We start from the raw sequence: 23,371 nt of genomic DNA on the forward strand, positions 1-23,371 counted from the left end.
AGGAAGTAGTTGGGGGTCCATTTGTTGGCATGGGATACAGTTTGCTAGTCGACTAGATGGGGTGGACTGGAAATTCACTCCTTGATTGAGCGACAAGAGGTTTTCGCTACCAGGTTGACAGTCAGATTTATCCTGGAGCCGGCGAGTCTTTGGGGCTTCCTGATGAGAGCCAAGTACGGGGATCCGACGGATCCTTCAGTCTTTCGCGTGGGTCGACGGAGTTCCTTTATCTGGTGAAGGATTTGCTCTTGAGCTTCTTTGGTGCTACCGGAGATCGGATGGAAGATTGGCGACGGTCGTGGCGTGGATGCCTTAGGGGATTGTTGGTTGGGTGACTTGCCTCTTTGTCGGTGGCCCACTTTGTTCGACCCACAATGGCTAGAGGGTCGCAGAGTAGGCAACTTGGATTGTCCCAGAAGAGCGGAGGTGGGATGAGGACTTTGTCAGGAGGGCCTTTGGTGAGCAACTGGCTGAGTGGGTATTGGCGATGCCACTTCTAGTGAATATGGCCGATGACAGAAGGGTGTGGGGCAGGACTGGCAGGACGAAGGTGCGCATGGGGGACCTACTGGAGCTATTGAGGAGGCCGTCGGTATGGCAAATTGAGGGGAGCTGGATCTGGCGATTGCACACCCAACCCCGGGTGGCCGTGTTTATCTAGAAAGTTGCTTGGAGGTGCCTGCCCACTAGAGGAGTTCGGGCTCGGCGAGGGGTCAGCATACCCCCAGGTTGCTGGACCTGCCCAAAGGTGGAGAAATCTATCAATCATGTGCTCTTCGGTTGCCAACAGGCGATCCAGATTTGGGAATGTGCGTCAGGTTCCTCTGACATGCCGCAGCGATGGTTGTCGATAGAGAGTTTCATGATCTTTCTGAGGGATTCCTATCGGAGGCCTGCCCGGGTGGAGCAGGGGATTAAGGTGGCCTATCTGGCTTATCATTATTGGCTAGAGAAGAACGTACGAGTTTTTGAGCACAGAGGGGCGTAGTCGAGGCTGGTGGTGGATAGAGCACCTCTCCATACGGTGAAAGTCCTTGGCGTCACTGCGTCGTCATCCCTTGGGTTGGCTAGAAAAATTTGGGGTTCTCATTTCACTCTTGTAGCGTCCAGGACCACGCTCGTCTCCTGAGAGCCCCCACTACCTAGTTTTCTCAAGGTGAGTTTTGACGGCAATGTCAGGGAAGACGGTCACGCTGGTGCGGGGTTTGTTATCAGAGATCAGAAGGCCGATTTGTGGTGACTGGGGGTCAACAGGTTTTCGATTAGAGTGCGGTCGGCACTGAGGTTGGAGCCGCATGGGAGGGCATCTTCTATACGAGGCGCGTGTTGGGCGCAGACTGTATTGTCTTGGAGGGAGATTCAGCCTCGGTGATTGAGTAGATCCATGACTCAGGTCATGCGGATGGCAGGTTGCGACTGATACACAACATTTGTAGCCTCTTAGGAGAGTGTGCCTTCCATTAGGTCGCCCATATCTATTGTGAGGTAAATAGCGCGGCAGATTGGGTGGCTTCTTTTGCGGCTCACCATTTTGGAGATTTTGTTTGGGACAATCATGTCCCAGTCCCGTCTCTCTTGTATTCTTCCCTTCTTTCTGACTTTATGGGTTGCACCCACACTCGCTGTGTGTGAGGTGCCGATGTACCCAAAAAAAAGAAAGAAGAGGAGCCATGTATCTACAAAAGTATAGCAGATCTTAGTGATATGGTTCTCTAGTAGTCTGTTAGGGTGTCTGAGCACTTGCCTCCCTGGGTTCTCCCTTTTTTCATGATTGTATAGGTAGAGAAGCTTACCTACCACTGAAGAATTAGGGGTATGTGGGGCGGCCAGGAATGACTGGCCTCGGTATGGCCCGAATATCAGGCGTGTTTTGCATGCGGATGATGTCCTGCTTGTCACACCGACAGGATTTTGGTGATCATCGAGGCTCCTAGCTAAGATACTGCCAACCGTGGAGAGCTCTCGAGATTCGAATCCGATCACACGGCGTCGGGCTTGCCAGATGGCAGCTCTTGACCAGCCACGTGCTGGCGTTGTGGTGAATTCTATTGGTCGGTCCTTATGTAGAGCTATAGTCAGCTTGGATACATATCACTATCTAATGTATCTTAGTATCAGGGTGAGGTGCATACTAGATTGAGAGGCAGGCACACAAATTGAAAATCCAAGCTTTCTTATAAGTTGGAAAGTCTCCTCACCCTACCTCCAAGCAGTGAAACACAAAAGGAATTTAGCAAGTCCCTAGGTATAAGCACATTAGCTAATATTTATCATCCAACGACATAAATCAGTCTTTCATCAAATTGGCACCTTAGGAAGATGCCTTGAAGGGTTATGTCAGCACATACTGTCACGCCTCCGCCTCTGCGGAGCACGTGCGACACCCAGTGCCCACGTAGGGGCCACATGAGAGGGGAACACGGGGCTCCCCTGCCAGATATTGTCTGGTTTCGGAGCTCACACGCGTGCCGAACGCACCGCTCAGACCCCTCTCCGATTTTGTTTTCCACCCAAAATACGTCTGCAGGATTTGGAGACACCCGCCTTATATGCCCAAGTTCTAGAACGAGTCTTTCCGATGTAGGACTTTTGGGCCTCACACCCTTCTCACCATCGGACAAGAGCCGTCCTCGGCTCTGATACCAAATGTTACGCCCCCAACTCCGCGGGGCACGTGCGGCACCCAGTGCCCACGTGGGGGCCACATAAGGGGGAACACGGGGCTCGCCTGCCCGATATTGTCTGGTTCCGGGGCCTGCACGCACGTTGTACGCACCGCTCAGACTCCTCCCCGGTTTTGTTTTCCATCCAAAATGCGTATGCAGGATTTGGAGACACCCGCCTCATATGCCCTAGCTCTGAAATGAGTCTTTCTGATGTGAGACTATTAGGCCTCACACTTTGGAGTCTGAGCCATGCGTGCGGCGCGCGTGGAAGCTCCAGAACCGGATAATATCTGGCAAAGGAGCCCCATGTTCTCCCCTCATGTGCCCCCCACGTGGGCACTAGGTGCCACACGTGCTCCGCGGAGGCGGGAGTGTGCCATTTGGTATCAGAGCCGAGGACGACTCTTGTCCGATGGTAGGAAGGGTGTGAGGCCCAATAGTCCCACATCAGAAAGACTCATTCCAGAGCCTAGGCATATGAGACGGGTGTCTCCAAATCCTGCAGACGTATTTTGGGTAGAAAATAAAATCGGAGAAGGGTCTGACCGGTGCGTGCAGCGCGCGTGCGGGCTCCAGAACCAGATAATATCGGATAGAAGAGCTCGTGTCTCCCCCCCCCTCATATGGCCCCCACGTGGGCACTGGATGCCGCACGTGCCCCTTAAAAAAGCGGGGGCGTGACACATATGGTGGAGTTTGCGAAGTAGAGGCTTTCAAACGAAACTTTTGGAAAGAAGATTGCATATATCAAAGCATAAAAGTAGCCATTACTAAACATTTTCTGAGAAAAAAAAAACATCAACCGATTAATCTTGAAATAGACTACCTTTGAAATCGTCCTAATGATTGTAACAACACAACAACAGCTCAAGGCGCATGGTTTCTGCGTTCATCCCCGTCACATACAAGAACGTAATGTGCACAGCAATATACGGGTTGGCGCATCAAGCTACACGCCAAACTCTAATTTCTCTTTAGAACGGAGTGGGACGGCTGAAGCCCTCGACCTGCAAAAGGATACCAAACGGCAGGCTGAAAGTCCTCTTGACCTCAAAAATTTGATCTCATCATCTGGAACAACCAGCCATCACCAATATCCCTTGAAAGAGTTCTTTATTCTATCGAAAGAAGCTCGCCGACAGAATCTCTCTTCCAAGTTTTTGAAGCTGATAGCAGCCCATAGGAAAAGCACGAGGCAGACCCAGAGGGCCAGGTCCATGGTGAGCCGAGTCCTTGGCCGCGAGGTGATAAAGGTCACCATGAGGCTGGAGCAAGCTACCACGAACGGCCACCGGACCCGGCCAGAGTTCACCGGCACTCCGGTGAGCAAATACACGATCATGAGCATCGAGCTGCCGAAGCCCATCCAACTGGCGGTCATGAAGAGCCAGTACCGCTTCTGGTGCTCGTCGCGCATGATGGGGTCCCCCGCAGTATATACGCCCATCTTGTCGTCCTGCCAGCAGCCATCAGGGATGTAATTGGTTCCCACCTGGTACGTTAACGCCGTGATCAGAGTCGCCACCACGAGGAGTGTGTTTCTCTGGTTGCCCTCCCATCCTGGCAGGCGCCGCCGTGGACACTGAGAGGGATCCTGCAGTTTGTCTTCTGGCTTTCCTGATGATGAGGGCGACGTTGCAACTACGTGGGTTTGGGATGCAGACATGGTCACTGAATTGCTTTATGGACTTCGTTTTCCTCCTGGTGGTTTTAAGTCAGGGGCTCAGGGCTCCCATGGTTTGGGGGAGGAAGAGAGAGGCTAGAAGAAGGTCGAATGCTAGAGAATGAATTGGACAAGAGAAGGGATTTTGAGGCGTGCCGTTGCTATTTCATCATTGCTGTGTATGTGAAGGTAATTAACTCAGTTGGTGATGGCCACCATCTTGGGCTTTATTTAAAATATGAAGTCTTCATTGACTCGGAAGCTTCGGCTCTCCTTCAGAAATCTCTCGGAAATCTCTAGGTTCCTGACTTTCCGCGTCCTGCCCCGACGGTAATTTGAGTTGATACGCGTACATAACGAGGGGAAGATTTGTCCGCATGAATTCTTTTCCTCACTTCACAAACCTGGTCAAGTCTTGGGAAGCGTAATCGACTGTGAACGACCACAGTCGTTCCTATAAAACTTCTATAAAAGAGTTTTGAGTCCATCCCTTTCTATAAAGCCTCTGCATTTTTGTGCTTCACAATTACCATAGAAGTAATGCTAGATCAGATGGGTCCTCCAATTGCCATATGTTGTTGGGTCGTTACTGCAGAAATTTTTCAGCTCCCTCCCCAGTAGATAACATTATTGATTCTGACTGCCAAGCTAGACTCCAAACCTCCTGGAGATTTGGGATGAAAGAACATCATATGATCGATGCATCCAGTTACTGTAGCAGATCTCTAGCATACTCCATCATGCATCCCGATTCAATGTAGTATAATGATGCAACTGGGATATATATGTTCACAAGCCAACTTCTACATAACCATTTGCACCTTGTTACGCGCTCACCACACCAATCACCTCATCTCATTTCTATGGACCCCATCTATCATGCGCTCATCTCAAATAACCGCCCACCCACTCACCTTGTCTCAGTTTGTTTCTATGGTGCGCCACCGATGTGGTGCACGTGATATATTTGAGACTGACGGTATGAGCCGATAAAAAATCAGAACTAGATAATCAAGATTATGCAAAAGAATATTATTTATGTGGTTCGATCTATTGACCTATATCCATTGGAAGAGACTATGGAAAAGCTTCACTATATATATAATAAAAAAAATTACAGATTTTAGAGTATAAGATTATCTCACAAACTCAAGCCCTCAATTTATCCGATCTTTAAGACACTCAGTTGCTCCCTTCCTTCAAGGTTACAAGCGATATATATATATATATATATATATATATATATAAAATAGAGTGAATCAATCTATATTTGAACTGGTATTTTTACAATAATCAAGTTAGGGCAATATATAATTGGTGTCTTAAGTCAGTGTGGATTCGAGCTTATATCCTCACTTGACCATCTAGAACTGATGTGCACTTGACTTTCTAGAAGTAAACTTAAAGACATACTTTATTTCGCGTTGTTGGGCCTTGAGATCCCCTCCCCTGGGTTTGGGCTTGGCCTCAAAGCCCTCGAAGGTAGAACCAGACCTTGGTGGTTTAACCATCTTGGATGGGGTTTGTGGGCTAGGAGTCTTACGGATGTCCACAAGCCCAATGTCCATCCCAGGGGAATCAATTGTCTTACAAGTGTTATCTGTAAGAGATGTTTTTTATTTTCACAAAACAAAATAAATATAATAAAAATAGAAATATGAACGGTTATAAACAAATAATTTGAATACATACAAATTTCTATAAGATAAAAATAAAATAAAAAAAGAACAAAATAAATATTGAACATATATTAATCGAATGAAAAAAATTAAAATAAAATAAATTTTAAAGTGAAGTAAGCAAAAAAATTCTAAAAAATTTAAAACTTATAAATGCATAATTAGGGCAAACATCCAAATTGCTGAAATAGAAATCTTATAATATTAAAAAGTGAAAAATAAGTATAAAAAATAAAATAACAATTGAAATAACTGTCATTTTCCAAGCTAGTGTATAGCTTTCGATGATCATTATACCGTTCGACCACGAAAAAGGGAGGCTATCAAAACATCCAAAGACGATGCACATATAGTATTGGCAATGCTATACAATCAATTGTACTCCGTTCGACAACCATCCATTTCCGTATCGGGATGATATGGCAACAATTAAGGACTCTATAGTTTTTTGTGGTGCAAAATAATTGTGTCATATGGATTTGGTCTATATAATTTCCAAGGGCAGTATGGTGGCTTGCAAATTGGTGATTTAGTAGTTATATCATGGTATGGAAGTGTTTTGAGAATCTTGGATAGGCAGTACCTGGCTTGAAAGGCGGAGCCATGAAATATAGCTATGTCGAGTTGTGGAGCACTTTTGGAAAGAGTCTACATTATGACATGAAAATGCGCATAAGTGTTGTGGTTGATCTGAAGGGTCGGATTGCTAGCAGGCAATCAAGAGTGCTGCATGCATTCAGCTCAACAAATTTGTCAGTTGATGCATGGAGGTTCAATTTTGTTTAGTAAGATTTTTGCATCTTAGAATCTATATCATATAATTTATCTCGAAAATGGATAGCTAGAAAATGCATTTTTGGGCATGGTACGTGGGATGTCATGGGGACGAAGGAAAGAAGCCTATCTTCGAAGGTCGAAATTGATTCGCACGCTACTATGCAAAAGCCGCGCCGCAAAACCCACGGGCGACAAGGAGAGCAGGGGTCTCGTCTACGTCTTTCACTCCCGCGAGAGGCGGATCATCCAGCGCTCGGCCGCTCCGCTTCTTGAGGTACGATCTCCACCATCTCTTTCTTTCTTTGACTTGCCGACCGCCGGCTCTCCCCTCTCCCCCTCATCTCCCTGTCTCCACGCCGCGGCGGCGGGTCATCTCGTCCGAGTCACCTCACTCGCTTTAGGATCGGGCTGGGCAGGGGCGGACCCGGTAGACGGGGTCAACGGTTCTATGGAATTTATGACATCACAACCCATGAGGTCGAAATCCAGTCGGTTTATAGACCTAATAACAATCTTTTTCTTCTTCCGCTCTCGTGGAGAATACGATCCCCCCGCCCACACCCTCGACGAGGGCAATACCCTAATAACTCCAGTAACGAGAGTTTGTTATTTTTAGTCAATCCCTAATCTTTTTTTTTTCCCTTTGATCCGTTCTTATAGTTCTCATCCTTTTCTTTTTTGTAGCTGCAGAGATTGAAAAGACTTGTACTTTTATACCGAGTTATAAAGGGAAAAATCTGATCTTTAATTGATCACTAATGGCTTCGCCAATCATGGCTTCCACCTCTTCGATCTTTGGCGGAAAGGTACAATCTTTTCTACAACTATTTCTGTTTCATTTATAAAATTTCATTGTTTTTTCTAATATTTTGTTTATTGCAGATGGAATCAGGGCTGATATCTCGGTTTTCACCTTCAATCAGCGCTCATAGATGTAGGAAACAAGCTCTGAATAGAGTTCTTGCAGTTATGGCGCCGGCGCAACCTCATCGTTCTCCAGCAACCACTGGTTCAGTTGCGTTCTTTTTAATTTATTAGGATTTTAATTCTTATTTTAATTCAATTCTTCTAGCTTATGTGATCTTTTTTTTTTCCTTTTGTTTTGCTTTTAGGTCAAGCATGCTATGACTATGACGGAGAAGATCCTGGCAAGGGCATCAGAACGGCCACAGTTGGCACCCGGTGAGAATGTGTGGGTGAATGTGGATGTGCTGATGACCCATGATGTCTGCGGGCCAGGGACTATCGGGATTTTTAAGAGAGAGTTTGGCCAGAATGCAAAGGTGATGACTGGCCCGTTTCCCTCTTCCTTTTTCTGTTTGGGCTGAAAGTTAAAATAATGCTTTTCATTATTGTGCTATGACCAATATGGATTGCATGCTTTGGACTAGAATGGTATTATATGCATTTGAAACCATTTTGGGTATGAATTTGAAGTTTATGATGTCCAAGTTCAAGTTAAGATGCCCGTGCATAAGCTCGACTTTATGGAAATTTTGAGCTAAATAGAGAGATAATATGATATTATGTCTTTGTTCAACCATGACTCTAGCACATCAAAAGAAACCTGTGCGGCTTGTTTTGTTGGAGGTAGGTGTTCTGACTAGAAATATACCAAACATGTTGCTTTTTAAGGGAAAAGAGCATAGTTTATCAAGAGACAAGGCTGATGTTATTTTTTTAAAGATAATATTTTATTTTCATGAAGCATTTATAACTATTTGCCGATTTTGCATATAGGATGTGAAATGGTTAGCTTGTTAGGATTGATTTTTGACTTACTGATGGAAACTGTAATTTGTTTTTTCTATAGTTTCTTTTCTTCCTTTTTTTTCCAAAATATACTGGTAATGTGCTCTATGTGATGCTTCTACAAAGTGTGCTTCCTCAGTTGTTGACACTCATATGCCTTCTTTGTTGCTAAAAACTAAGTAAAGGGTTGCATCATTGAGAAGGGGTTTGAACTATACTCTTCACTGTTCTTTCTTTCCTTTTCCTTTCTTTTCCTCACTTTTCAGTTTCAATATCTTGCTTGGAGACTGATGATTAATAAATCTGACCCCAATAGTTGGGACAAGGATTAATGATCATGGTTGTGCTTACCTCTTGAATTCAACATTATGAGTATGCTTGACTTACAATGCTACGTAAGCTAAATACTGTGGTTTATTTATATCTCTTCTATGTTCCTGCTATGTAGGCCTCAAGGGTGTATGAGCTTTTGCTAATGGTTCCTTTCATAGGGTCCTTGGTGTGAAGTTACAGGATAGTATTGGTGGGGATGAATATGATCACAAAATTCCAATTTGGAGTCTACTACATGATCGTACATACATATTTGGAGATTGTATTTGGTAGTGATAAAAGGAGACATAAGATGGGGGTGGAAGTTTAGGTCCAGAAGTTGATACACTTGATGCTGTAATTAGATTCTTTTCCATTCCTGCATCCTCTCTTAGTCCTGTTTTCCTTTGTGCTTCAAGCAACTGAGCACAAGAAATATATATATAGTACAGTGGTAGATCAGAATGGACAACAACTAACAGGGTACTAGAATGACTTGTTTATAGCATCATGCTTCTCTGGATGCTTAGTTTTTTTCAAAATAACTTACAGATAGCATAAAGCCTAGCATAAAGCTTTTTGAAACTTCAGAATAGTGTTTCACTCCACCACTATAGCTTTCCAATTCGGTGGCATATCCTGATTCATTGATACAGCTGGCCTTCTTGGCATGATCTGCAGCTATATTATCTTCTGAACTGGGGCTTATCCTAGCAGGTATTCCTCCTTTGCTTAACCAGGTTCTGGGTTCAAATTTTGGGTGCTGCATCCCCAAGGATTTGAACTTGGCTAATTATGTGTGGGTGAGTCTCCTCTCCCCCCCCCCTCTCTCTCTCAAAAAAAACATTATCTTCCCAAGCAATACCTACTGAAATTGATCATACTCATATACTATGTCCTAAAAGAATGCGTAAGCAGCTAACAACCAATTTAATTTTTAGTTCCAAGGCATGAATCAAAGGATGCTGCATATCATCTTTAAGTTGTAGTTGAGTAATGCACAACCAATTAAGTGACTTGCAAAGCCTTGATAAAACTAACCCAAGAGTCTATGGACTGTGATAACCAAATGTACAAGGAGGAGAGATAGTGGGTCTCTATATTTTAAACTTCAACCATTATCGATAAAGAAATTAGAATACAATCATATTCAATCTCCATTTTCTATTAGTCAAGAAATCCAAGGGCATCTAAAACATCCAGCAAGAGCTCCCATCAATTTTTCTGCAGAGACATCCCGTTCCTTGTCTTGCATCTGAGAGTTGATGCTTTTGGTATTGATACTATTATGTAGATTAAAACTCATGCGTAAGAATCCTACACCAGTCTTGACTGCAGTGGAGTTAGTAAAAGAAGCCATAGCCTCGAGTAATTTTGATTACATGGATGTGATCATTAATTCACTGTGAGATGCTATTATATATTACTAGGCATGGTATGCAATTCCATACCAAACCACTCAGTTCAGTCAATATCGATCGTACCAACCATGTATCAAGATGGTTCGTGGTCGCGGTACAATTTTTTTTGAACCAGGGCAAATCGGTTCCTTGCTGTGCTGAACTACCCGGCGCCCCTCATTTTAAGTGATTTGACTTGATAAAGGCCCCGTACCACTCTAGGCCTCAATTATTGAGGGAGAAAGGGCATGTCACTCTTTGCTCCCTCTTTTCGAGGTAAGACAGGAGAAAATGAGGAGAGGAGAGGAAATATTAAAGATTCTTTTTTAATGTAAATATTTTATATTTTTAATGTTATGCTTAGTTAATTTAGGCTTTTTGGCATATATATCCTTGCAAATATGGCTTATTGCATATTTGCCTTCTGAAAATTTCTAGTTTCATATATACCTCTCAAATCATCCTATTTTTATGTGGATGCCCTCTTGTTAGATTTTTTTTGGTTGATATTAATAAATAATTATTTTGAGTACTATCTGACCCTAGTACCCTTTTGCTTTATTACTCCTAAAAAAATAACATCTAGTTTATATTGAAAAGAATGATATTTTTATATAATTTGTTCAAGAGTATGATTGCAAAGCGTAAAAAATTAATTTAAATGCAAAATAGTTATTTATTAACACTATCAACCAAACACAAAGACTTGTTTATTTGAGAGGTAAACATGCAAATAGTGATTTTTGAAGGTAAACATGTATAAGCTATATTTGCAAGGTATATATGCAAAAATTAGTTAATTTGTTAACATATATCATATAGTCATGCCATTCTTTTTGCATGTCACATAAAAAAATAATATATTACATTTAAACATTAAAAACAAACTCATAAGATTCTATTTTCACTCAAAACTAAATAAAGGAAGCTTAAAAACTTTGAAAACAAAAAATATATTTTTTGGGTGTATTGGTATGATTTGTATGATTTGATAAAATACTGGTGCTATACTATATCGGCCATCTATCAATATGCAGTCTAGTACCAAGACTATGAATATTAATATTGAGAATGTTTCAATTTCTTCGTTTGTTTATTTAGTATGTGATGAAGTCCCACAATGTTGGCATTGGATACTACACCGATACATTATTGGTTCAATATGGTATAGGAGGACCGAACCCACGTATGTGGCAAAATACGGGGATGACTTGTGGCTAGGGGTGAAAGGTCAACCAAGATCGGATATAGCTGGTTTTCCGCGAAATTTATTTCAGTAGAGCGTATGATGTCGATGGCCCGAGGTAGGTACGGTACAACACACACCCTATATTGAGACAACTTTTAAGCCTTTTTTCCTCATTTTTTATTACAGTACCATCCGAACTCAAGTAGTATGGGCCAGTATAGGCCAGTATAGTATGGTACACACCCCCAATTTTGGGTAGTACCGACCCAAATAGTGTTTGCACCTGTTTTGAACCGATACAATCAGTTCAAAGCGGCACGACAAACATTACATGTCATCAATAGAAAAAGGTTGGTACTGTACACGTTATTGGTTCAACATGGTAGAGGTCGGTGGTATAATATATATCATGTATTGAGATAGCTTCCTAGCTTTTTTTCTCACTTTTTATTATGGTTCCACCCGAATCTGGATAGTATGGGTCAGTACAGGTTAGTATAGTACGGTGTACACCCTAGTTTTGGGCGGTACCGACCCGAATAGTGTTTACATCTCTTTTGACTTGGTACAATCTGTTCAGGGTAGTACGACAAGCATTACTTGTCATCAATAGAAAAAGGTGTTATGCTTGATAACATATATTTACTATTTTGATTGTTAAAGGATTTTTTCTTTCCATCTTTTGCCCCCATCAAATCATTGTTGCTTAATAAGTATTTGATAATAAATATTTAGTTTTCATTATTATATCTTCCTCTATCTAAATTGTAATAGTGGAACATTTTGTGTTGCTTTGACCTTTTTTTAATGTCTGAATTTCATTGTTTTAGGTATATGCTTGTATATGATATTGAAGGATGCATCCCTCCATTTTAAACACTTGCTCTATGATTAATTATAGGTCTGGGACCGTGAAAAGGTTGTGATTATTCCAGATCACTATATCTTCACTAGTGATGAACGTGCAAACCGTAATGTGGATATTTTAAGGGACTTCTGTATGGAGCAAAATATTAAATATTATTACGATATCAAGGATCTTGGTAATTTCAGGGTATGATTTTGACTCATTTATTTACAAGTAGTTAATGCCTACAAGTTGACTCATTAATTTACTAAACCAAAAGCACATTGTAAGATTGTTTGACATTTGTACGCTAAAATTCCTTACTTAAACATGCAGGCTAATCCAGATTACAAGGGTGTATGCCACATTGCTCTTGCGCAAGAAGGTCATTGCAGACCTAGTGAGGTGCATATAATTACTAAACATTCATCTAGTGTATCACTAAAGTTTTCTACATTTGTTATCTATTCTAAAGCCGTCTGTCTTTCGTATAGGTTTTGCTTGGCACAGATTCCCACACATGTAATGCTGGAGCTTTTGGTCAATTTGCTACCGGAATTGGCAATACTGATGCAGGTTTTGTCATGGGGACTGGGAAGATTCTACTTAAGGTTTGTAAAGACTTAGTATATGGTGTGCAATGTTTTTTCCTGATTTTTCCCTTTAGTTTAGTAATGCATGTGCTAATGATTTTATTTATCGTTAGTTTATGAGAAATAATAAACCTTGAAATAACATTAAACAGGGTCCTAAATAGGAATATTTGGCAAATGAGGATCCATAAAGCTGACCACAAATAGTTAGAATTAAGGTTTACAATACTGGTTTCAATACCTGCGCTAGTAGCCAATTGCTATAGTGCTGATATGGTTCAATTGGTATGGACATTTGGTATAATGAGTATACTGTCTATTGGTTCCCAATGGACATTTGGTACTAGGGGTGTTCTGTCTATCGGTTCCTACTAGCACAAATAAGTATTCCTGGTATTGACGAATCTGATCTGAAAACCATTTAGGTTGTTGCTATATCTTCAAACTTCATTTCAAAAGTCCTCCTATGTTTTCCTTCAATCTTTAGCAATTGCTAGCCTTCTCTAACATAAACAAACTATCACACATGGTTTATTTTCATTTTGTTCTTGTTAAATCTTCTTGTATCCTCTCTCTTCTTTGCCACAAGTTTATTCAAACATTCTTTTCTTTGCTATGCTCTTTTTTGCATGTAATTTTGCCAGTTGATAATAATGCAAATACAATTTTTAATATGCTATTATTTTTTCTTGTCAAGTCATACTTTAAAGGTTCGCAATCTCAGTACCAAACCCTATACTAGTATCATGTTCATACAGGGTCAACATGCTCGATATGGGGTTGTTCAGCATATAGACACTAGGTACGCCCCCCATACCAAGTATTTTTTTGGTGCTAGTAGGTATGATACGACCTAGTGTAGGGCAGCGTGCATTGGTACGGTGAACCTTGCTATAATCTGATAGTCTAACTCCCCTTTCCTATTGAAAAGTCTTTCCAACTTGTTAGGTTTATGGAAGAGATCGCTATTTCTTATCAAAAGGTCTAATTTCTTAGCTACTTAGGTAAATGAGGTGGTCATATTTGTAGTGATTGTTCATATCTAACATCAGCTTGTTCATCAAAGCAAGTATCAGCCTATCATTTCTTGCCATTTGGATCCAATTATTTACATCGACACATGACTAGTGTATGTCCATGGTTCCGAATCATTTAAGTGATTGCTGTATGTTTCGTTGTGGCTTACGGCTCCTCATGCTCTTAAAATGCCTTGAGGTTCATTGAATTTGCGAGAGTGATGCCACATCGTCACGTGACAATGGCCTCTAAAGGAAGAGGAAAGCTTCTCATAGGAAGAATAGTATGATAATTGGACTTGCTGGCTAAAAGGCGTTCAAACTCCAACAAAGGTTAGGAGACAATGGGAAAAAGTCGGGCCCCTTTAAAAGTCACTCATTTAAGAGAAGATTACAATTGTTGATGATTCTTGTTCAAATTGAACACCTTAAGTTCTCTTTCAAGTACACCAACATGTATAATATATCTCTAGGTATACCACCAGATTCATGACTTTCAGAAGTTTGAACTTCCCAAAAGAAACCTCACATTTTTTCTTCTCGGTGCATGAGCAATTGACTATATGACAATGGGCCAATGGCATTAAAATTCACAACCAAGGTTTTAAATACCAATGGGATGGTAGGGCATCCCATTGTCCCAAGTATCTAGATTGCACAAGTCAGGACGTAGACTGGGATGGGACAGGACATCTACCATCCAAGTGTCAGCACTGTCTTGTTCCATTGAAAAAACTGGGACAATCCCATCCCACGGCATTTAAAACCTTGCTCACAATTAGTTTATGCATTATAATACTTCTTAGATAAGTATTGCTAGGACCAACCCTTTGCACCTTTAATTTGGACCTGGAATTTATCCAAAATAAATTTGTATCAAGACATAGACTAGCCCAACTTTTATCTTATGGACTATACTTGTTTTAAATTGATTTGAGCTCAATTTATGATTTTGTTAGCATCTATTGATGTTAAATATTGTGTTGGCCGGATGTTCTTTCATTAGAAGTTCTCATGCATATACATGCTCTTGAGTTCATGGTACAATAAACTTCCTACTTTGTGATTTGATGCAAATGCTTGAAGGAATGCTGTTTTCGCAGCCACATCAATGACACCATCATTCTTCACATGCTTCCTTCGCAGATTCATGATCTCAAACTCTGATCTTTTTTGTTAAATTTTTACTGTGCATTTGCTCTTTTCTTTTTTAACATGATCCATGCTAGATCTTGGTAAAGTTGTCTTCTTGCGTCATATAATTGTTTAACATTAATGCTAGGTAACAACGCCTATAAAATTTTGGCACATTTCTTCGTTATACTGTTAACATTATCTTTTTCATTCTTTCGATAAATATTAAAGTTTAAGGGCGGACACAGATCAGCAATTGGAGAATTATAATCCAAGTTGAGTATATCTAAACAAATAAACCCATACATGCCTTGTGCTTATTTCAACCTCCATGACTTTTGATGAATGTAGTAGGATGATGAGGATGCTCAAAAACAAGAACTAAGCATACAAAATCACAGGTTAATTCCTGAGCTATTATAACAAGTTGACTCAAGTGGTGCCTGTGATCTTCATGGGATGAATTTTGAATGTAAATCAGGAGCAAAGGTGAAATAGGATGGCAAATGGATCTTACTATGATCATAAGGGCTTCACATTTTAATGCAGGATAAATTATAGCCGGAGAGCCTAACCATCTTCCAAGAGGACAGAAGGAAAGGATAACAAAGAAAACTCTTCTTCTTGATAATTTTGTTAGAAATCTAGATTTTCTTTCTAGTGCTTCAATACCTGAGTCAGATTTTTTTAAAACAATCTATTTATGACTCCAGTAAAAGACTTTGACCTCTCCATATAGAACTTGAAAAACTACCTACAGATATTATTTTTTCTTAGACATGGAAACTAGCCAATGACCAGTTTAAATAAATTCCTTCTTTGGGAATGTTTAATGGCAAGGACGATATAGTGGTTATTTCAATAACCCTTTGCCATGTAACTTGCTAAATTAAAATCAGCAGCCTGCATCCCCAAAATAAAATTTACTGGCTTATGTTATTGAAAATGATAGAAACTTTATAGAAATGTTTTCCTTAGAACCTTTAAAATTGCAGGTACCCCCAACTATGAGGTTTATTCTGGATGGAGAAATGCCCAATTATTTGCTTGCCAAGGATTTGATTTTGCAAGTAAGTTAATGGATGTTGAAATGTCTTAACTCCGAGTTACTTTAGATTGGTTTGTCATATTATTTTTAATAATTATTTGCTCCAGAAACTAAGACCTTTTTTAATTGTAAAAATATTTTCATCTTATGTTGTCATGCAGATTATTGGTGAAATCACTGTTTCCGGTGCAACATACAAATCCATGGAATTTGTTGGCTCCACTGTTGAAAGTTTAAATGTAAGTCTATATTGCACGATATCTTACTGCAATGGAATTGACTATATTTATCATCTAAAATTTGACTTTATGCATGCAAGATGGAAGAGAGAATGACATTGTGCAACATGGTTGTTGAGGCGGGGGGGAAAAATGGGGTTATCCCTGTTGATAAAACCACACTTAAATACCTCGAGGTAATGGAAATTTGCCCTTTCATTGAGCTATGTCAAACTGTGAATTCTATTAAATAAATGAGTAAATTAGAGACAAGAACAGTTGTTCTTGTTGGCACCACCAAATGAATACATTGGAAACATAGAAAAGTGCTGTCTTTCACCAAAATTGTCCACTTTGCAAGGTTGGATGCCTCTATCTTTTTAATTTTGTGTTATTTACTTAATTTTGCAGGACAAGACAACCTTGACATTTGAACCTGTATATAGTGATGATTGTGCCAGGTAATTGTGAATTTTTTTTCTGCAATTATCTTCGTAGTGCTATAGAAAGGTTGGCTGTTTCATCTCTAAAAAGTTATCTTTGGTTTTGTTTTCCATTCAACTGTGTTGGTTAATACCATTTCTCTAATCAAGCGAGGTTTCCCGCCAATGATGTATTTCTGGTTCCCCATATTAGGAAAAATCAAATCTTTCGAATTCCAGATGACTTTCTATGCAATTTTTGTCAATTCCAAGTCTTTCTGCATGCATTTGTTAAATTTTCTTTTAGCTTTACTGAAGTAAATGTGCCTAAGTATCTCATTAACCAACCCTTCCCTGTTTATTGCTTTCAAAATCTGTCTTTTCTGCCAAATGTTTTTTTTTTCCAAATAATTTCATTTACTGATCGCACGTATCTTTTTCTATCTTTTTAGATTTATTCAAGAATACAAATTTGATGTCTCCAAGTTGGAACCGTTGGTTGCAAAGGTGTGTAGCGTTAGAAGAGTTCTTTGCAGCATGGGAGTTTCTTTTTCCCTTTTATCCTTTTGCACTTCTAGTATCATAATACTGCTTCCCTCTATAGCTGCTAATCTTGATCCATTTTATATTATTCCAGCCACATTCTCCTGATAATCGTGCTTTAGCAAGAGAATGCAAGGATGTCAAAATTGACAGGGTATATATTGGCTCTTGCACTGGTGGAAAGACGGAGGACTTTCTAGCTGCTGCAAAGGTTTTTCTAGCTTCGGTAAGGAACTTTTGGATCTCATCTTTTGTAAATTTGGTTATCAGTCTGTCTTCTATAGATCCATTATTTTCCAGTGCTAAGTAATGGAGAATGGAGAAGTTTAATGGCTTTTTTTTCTGAAAAAAAAAATATTCAGACAAGTTTTTGTGTCCATGTTTTGTTAGTTCAAAAAATTCCAGAATTTCTTTTCCACAGTTACTTTCAAAAGGATCTCATGTTAAGCTTGTTTCTTTAAATTAACATGTTGGAATGTGATGTTATGCCATTAAAAATATTGGAATGTGAGTTTGCTCCACTATCTAGGTTCTTGTTCTTATCATTTAGTAACCCCAATGTAACCCACTGCCACCACAAGATGTGTCATGTGTTTTTTGGACACCCCATTTTTAGGTCTCTTGAAATGTCAGGCACTTCTGGACACTTGACCTGACATGATTGGGCTAGTTTTTGAAGTGTCATGCTTGTGTTGACAAAAAAAGTGCCGACAATTGGCATTTTTTTCAGGCTTTTGTGTAGACTAGTTTTTAAGTGTTGGATACATTAATGGATTGTCCTATGTTTTCAAAAAAAAGTAGTACAGTCATTTATAACTTAAGTATTTTAAGTTGCACTTTGACTTACATGAACTTGAGGATTATATTAGAGCAACCAAACTGACAACTTAAATTCGCCTAAAGAATCACTTACATTGGTTTTATGTATTTACACACATGCAGGTTCTGGTTATAATGTACATATTTGTGTAAAGAGAAGACTTTACACCACTATAAAAATCAATGTTGGGGGCTAAAAATACAATCTAGACTATTCAAGGTTCGCTGTACCGGTACCAGACTTTGTACCTGTGCCACATTGGTATAATATTGGTATGGTATGGTACGCGGTATGTCTGGCGTATTGAGTGTCGGTACGCCATCAGTATTGGTGCCGGTACCGAACCGGACGGTACCAGGCGTACTGTACCAGTTCGGTACGGTACAACATACAATGAGACCATTGAATGCGATCTCTATAGCTTAAAATGCCAATTACATAGTCACATGTTTTGAAAAACCCTTACCCATGCATCAAGTCATTTTAAAACAAACACAAGCTATTTCATCTCCAAAGCTACATCTATGAGAGGTCTTGGTGCATAGGCTAGAAGCCTCTCAAACATGCGACTTTTTCTACAGAGGCATTATTGGCTTTGTAGATCATATTCAATGGTTTAGATTTGCATATCTCCAATCCTTATCATTGAATTTTGCAGTAGGTGTGAAGTCCTTTCATCACATCCTGTGTCTGATAACCAGTAACTCTACAGAGGATAGGATAGATTGTCTTTAGAAAAGAGAAGAGGAGAAAAGACGAAAGGAAATAAATTAGAGAGGGTAAGGGGAAAGAAGAAAGCCATTCAACCATTAGAGAATTCATAGGAAATGGCAAGTGATAAAGGAAAACATGGATGGTTGGTGGACAAGGAGGAGGAAAAGAGCATGAGATATGGAAAAGAAGAAAAGGAAAAAAAACTTTGCTGCCTTTTAAAATTACAAATAAGGCTGCAACTCAGGCAGGCTGGGTCAGGTTGGGGGCAAACCATTACCAAATCTCACCCCTTTATCTCCCAATCCCAACCCAACTTTTCTTAGGTTGGGATTTCTCTAATCTAGCCCAACCCAATATGTTGTCAAGCTAAATTCTGATTAGGTTGGGTTAGTTTGGTTGGTTAGGTTGTGCCATGTTAATCATGTAACATTGGGTTTAATATAAATTTTAAGACACGAAAAGGTTTGAGTCATTTTTTGTTGGATTATGTTTGTTGGATTAAGGACTCAACATTCATCAATTTCTATGATGCTCACACATAATTTTACAAGGCTAAGCATATGATTGTATAAACATGTAATTATTTATATGAAACATAAAATGAATTATCTATTTATATATGGGGTTATGTTAAATTGGATCCAGTTTGGTTTCGATTAGAAACAAGTTCATGTTAGGTTGAAGGTTGAGCTCAAGCCCAACCTAAGTTTATAAAACCTCAAACCAACTCTATCCATTAGGTGAGCAGGTTCGAGTTGAGCCCAACTCAAGCTGCACCTCTAGTTACAAACAAGGGTGTTTTCTAATTTGTGGGGACAAAATGAAAAATTCATAGCGTCGCTAGTCAATATTGTCCAGTATCAACCAAGGTTTTGAGTAATGAACAATTATTATGTTATAATGGTTGCAACAATGGTTTCAAGGCCCTTGCATTATATATATATATATATATAAATTATTATCAAGGTAAGCCGTCTCAGTATTGGGTCCTGTACTGGTGCCACCTTGTTATTGTATCGGGATGCTCGGTATGGCTGTTGGTTTAGCATATTGAGTGTTGGTATGCCTCCCGTACTGCATAGCGGTACCAATATGTACGATACGATACGATACGCCTAGTATCGCCCGGTTTGGTATAGTATATCATACCTTGATATATATATATATATATATATATATATATATATATATATAGGTAAATATTATAAGTAATAAAAAAATATTTGGATACACACAACAAGCCTTTTAAATAATGACTATTATTTAGCATTATCTTGCTATAACAACTATTATATAAAGAGTGTAATGTCTATTATTAGCTATTTTTATAGTTCATCTATTTATAGAATAATACTATGAAACTCAGAAAAATGTGTTTTTACAAAAATGGTAAATGATAAAAATATATCATCATTGATTTTTATATTATCTTTTTTGCTTTTTGCTGTTATAATATTGAAGGGTCATTGCTTGGTGCAATGGTAAAAGGGATGTGCCGTGTATACAATGGCATGGGTTAGAGTTCTGAGGTATTAGATTATTGTTCAGTTTTGAGCTAGTCTACGACAAAAATCTGAAATATCATAATGAAATAGTACAGTATGTCAATAATGAGAAAGACATTTGCTTTATTTAGGGATGCAAAATGGTACTTAATCTTGTTAGAGTCCAACCCAAAAGCTAACTAGTAGGTGGATGGATCCATGAGTTTTTGTGACCAACTTCAGTCTGTAACCTATCTAATGTGGGATCATTCCTCAATACCCAATCTCATATGTAGGGTGCAAGAAGAGATGGAACATGAAGACAGGTGATATGTGGATAAGTGTGTGGAGGCATTGATAGACAAAAGGAGTGATAGCTAGCTTTGGTACCATGCTGGAGTGCAATCCAAAAGCTTAAGCTAGTCGGCAGATGGGCCTATCAATATTGGAGATTGGCTAGAGTCCCTAACCTTTTTGATGTGGGACTATTCCTCAACAAGATTATATTCAAACTCTCAATATTTCATAAAAATATGGGGGGCGAAGAATTGGTTGATGGAAAAGATGTGAGGGTTAGGAAGAAGGCTCACCAGAGGGTGCAAGATATTGGGAGTGGGGCCGGTACCGTGGCCCCGTACCAGTGCCACTCTATCTCTGTATCAGTACGTTACGGTATGGTGCCGGTTTGGTAGACTTGAAGAAAATAGATTGCATGGTTGAATTTCCAACTGGTGTTATTTTTAATTGGTTGTATTCAAATGAGATTTTAGTGGACATAGTTCTCTTTTTCTACTCGGTAGTCTTTGTTCTCCTTTGCTTAGTTCTCTTGGATTACTACTGTAAAGTTGAGGACATCACCTGCAAGACTTAATTGACCAAGAGTAATGAAATCCTAACAAATCTCGTTAGCTGAAAAAGATATCACGGGATGCTGTGTAATTATTTCTGCTATTTATACTTTCTGCTATTTGTGCTTCTATTACATGTACATTCAAATGAAGATCCTGCTTATGTTTTTGACTTGATGTTGCACTACTCGGCTAATGAGTTTCTGTTCTATGACCAGGGGAAAAAGGTGAAGGTACCCACTTTTCTTGTCCCTGCTACACAAAAGGTAGGACCATCACCCCATATAGAAGGAAATTGGATTTGCTGTAAACTAGGACTTAGCTGATTCTTATAATTTTCTGTAGGTATGGATGGATATATATGGCCTTCCGGTGCCAGGATCTGGTGGCAAGACTTGCTCTCAGATATTTGAGGAAGCTGGTTGTGAGATTCCGGCAAGTCCTAGTTGTGCAGCTTGTTTGGGTGGCCCGCGAGACACTTATGCACGGATGAATGAACGTCAGGCAAGTTTGTTATCCCATGGAATTTCTTTAGAAATATTTTTGTTTGTCCAACCCAGATTGGTCGCAAGCAGTTGGTTCAACCACAAGCCTCTGCAGTCTGCTAGGACACACTACTGTAATGTGGTAGACTGGCTTGTCTGTATCTTAATCGGTGTCCGCGATCCCTGATCAAATCTGCTGAATTGGTGGGTTTCTCTGGTTGAGGAACCTAGGAATTTCAGCTCAAAGAGGTTGCAACGCAGCCCACCAATTGCCAACACTTTGGATGAGCACGCAATCTCTCCGTGCATTGAAAAAACTTAATAAGAGAAATGAAAGCCTTTTGGTGGTTGTGATAGTTCGTCCAAAGCTGGCCATGCTATTACGAAAAATATGGTAAATAATCATGCAGACCATTTAGGAATGTAAAAGTTATCCATATTCTGTTTGTCGGTCACACGGTGGATGGATTTCGGCCAGAGATTATTATTCTGTAATCTCTTAGGTGGTTTTGACTTGGACTTTGTCTTCATTCAATTCTGATTGTGAAATGATCTCCTCGCACAGGTCTGCGTCTCTACCACGAATAGGAACTTCCCTGGCAGAATGGGGCACAAAGAGGGCCAGGTCTATCTTGCTTCACCATTTACAGCTGCGGCTTCAGCCCTGACAGGCTATGTTACAGATCCCAGAGAGTTCCTCCTGTAGAAGGAACCGGTTGTGGCTTATTGTACTATCCTAGGCTGTTTTTTATTTTTCTGTCTACCATCTCCAGGTTTGGTGTCATTTATAGTGTACTCTTCTGGATGTATCAATTATTCAATGCAGAAATATGTAGGATCCAACCTACATTGAGGAGAGATGGCTTTGCGCTATGATCCATATCTCAGTAAGGGTCTCTTATCAACAGTTTTTATAGTTGGTTGTTCATGTTCTGCAGAAGATAAAACCAGGGGGTATTATCTATAGGCTATTCAGCATCAAGTGATACATCATTTATTAGCGTGGGCAAGAATTCAAAGGGATAAGGCAATCAGAAAGCCACAGTGGGGGTTTGTGGGATGAGGAACCCAGGTCGCAGGTAAGCCTGCATCCTTCTTTAAAGATGTGGAACGATCCACCTTCTTTCGTGATATCAATCATTAGATCGCACAATAGCCCCTTTAAGATTCATGCATATGGTTGAAAGAAAAATTTGAAATGCTTTGAGACCTATGCAAGATGCGATCCAGTGATTGTAATCGTAAAAGAGGATTAATTATTCTTTTACACAAAAGGTGCAACCTAGCCCGGGTTTAGATATGGTTGTTGGAAAGAAGAGGAGCCATGTATCCAGGAAAGTACAGCGGATCTTAGTTGCTTTAAGGTCAGTTTGCCATTAACTCCACAATTGCAAAGATGCAAGTGCCTAGCAGCTAACCATCTCCCTTCATTCTCTTATTATAAAACACGCTCCAACTTGTTAATTGCCTACTGAACCATCAAAACTAAACTTTATACCACCTAGCTGTGGGATTGCCCGGACAAGACAAGGACTTTCCAAAAGTAGCATCATGCTGAATATATAATATTTGGCCTACTACTACTATTTTGGGGTTGCTCCTTGTAGAGGGGCCAACACCATGTTGATGAGTGTGGGGCGTAGGCCTTGCTAACAATATATGTATATTTTTAAGTGGTAGCAAGCACCTGCACAGTGTGTGTATCTCATGCAAGGTTCTTGGATTGAAGTTCGAGATATAATGAGTTGTTTTTCTTCATTT

The 23,371-nt window shown here is 40.0% G+C and overlaps 2 protein-coding genes across 5 annotated transcripts; one reads left to right on the forward strand and one right to left on the reverse strand.

The window, feature by feature from the left end:
* Positions 1–3,403: 3,403 nt before the first annotated feature.
* On the reverse strand, positions 3,404–5,224 carry LOC103715576. The gene has a single exon (XM_008803259.4). The coding sequence runs from the start codon at positions 4,330–4,332 to the stop codon at positions 3,754–3,756; it is 579 nt and encodes a 192-aa protein (XP_008801481.2). The 5' UTR covers positions 4,333–5,224; the 3' UTR covers positions 3,404–3,753.
* Positions 5,225–6,903: 1,679 nt separating this feature from the next.
* LOC103695594 (3-isopropylmalate dehydratase large subunit, chloroplastic-like) lies at positions 6,904–22,477 on the forward strand. Of its 4 annotated transcripts, none has more exons than XM_039123793.1 (16): positions 6,904–7,059; positions 7,470–7,591; positions 7,668–7,799; positions 7,898–8,068; positions 12,340–12,492; positions 12,622–12,690; positions 12,780–12,896; positions 16,024–16,098; positions 16,238–16,315; positions 16,396–16,491; positions 16,706–16,755; positions 17,169–17,223; positions 17,354–17,485; positions 21,344–21,391; positions 21,471–21,629; positions 22,176–22,477. In XM_039123793.1, the coding sequence occupies exons 2-16, from the start codon at positions 7,544–7,546 to the stop codon at positions 22,314–22,316; spliced, it is 1,524 nt and encodes a 507-aa protein (XP_038979721.1). In that variant the 5' UTR covers positions 6,904–7,059; positions 7,470–7,543; the 3' UTR covers positions 22,317–22,477. The 4 variants fall into 4 exon arrangements, with proteins under 4 accessions (XP_038979721.1, XP_038979722.1, XP_038979720.1 ...); XM_039123794.1 differs by having other exon boundaries at positions 6,911–7,059; positions 7,476–7,591; XM_039123792.1 differs by lacking the exon at positions 6,904–7,059 and adding an exon at positions 7,262–7,377.
* The last annotated feature ends 894 nt before the right edge of the window (positions 22,478–23,371 follow it).

Source organism: Phoenix dactylifera, chromosome 2, assembly GCF_009389715.1.
Source record: "Phoenix dactylifera cultivar Barhee BC4 chromosome 2, palm_55x_up_171113_PBpolish2nd_filt_p, whole genome shotgun sequence".
NCBI classification, from domain to species: domain Eukaryota; kingdom Viridiplantae; phylum Streptophyta; class Magnoliopsida; order Arecales; family Arecaceae; genus Phoenix; species Phoenix dactylifera.

What these genes read in the sequence shown, in the direction of transcription:
- LOC103715576 (XM_008803259.4), bottom strand. Translation starts at nt 4,332, where the DNA reads ATGTCTGCATCCCAAACCCACGTAGTTGCAACGTCGCCCTCATCATCA.
- LOC103695594 (XM_039123793.1), top strand. Translation starts at nt 7,544, where the DNA reads ATGGCTTCGCCAATCATGGCTTCCACCTCTTCGATCTTTGGCGGAAAG. An exon ending in CTTCGATCTTTGGCGGAAAG is followed by an intron (nt 7,592 to 7,667) that starts GTACAATCTTTT and finishes TGTTTATTGCAG; the next exon opens with ATGGAATCAGGGCTGATATC. An exon ending in CTCCAGCAACCACTGGTTCA is followed by an intron (nt 7,800 to 7,897) that starts GTTGCGTTCTTT and finishes TTTTGCTTTTAG; the next exon opens with GTCAAGCATGCTATGACTAT.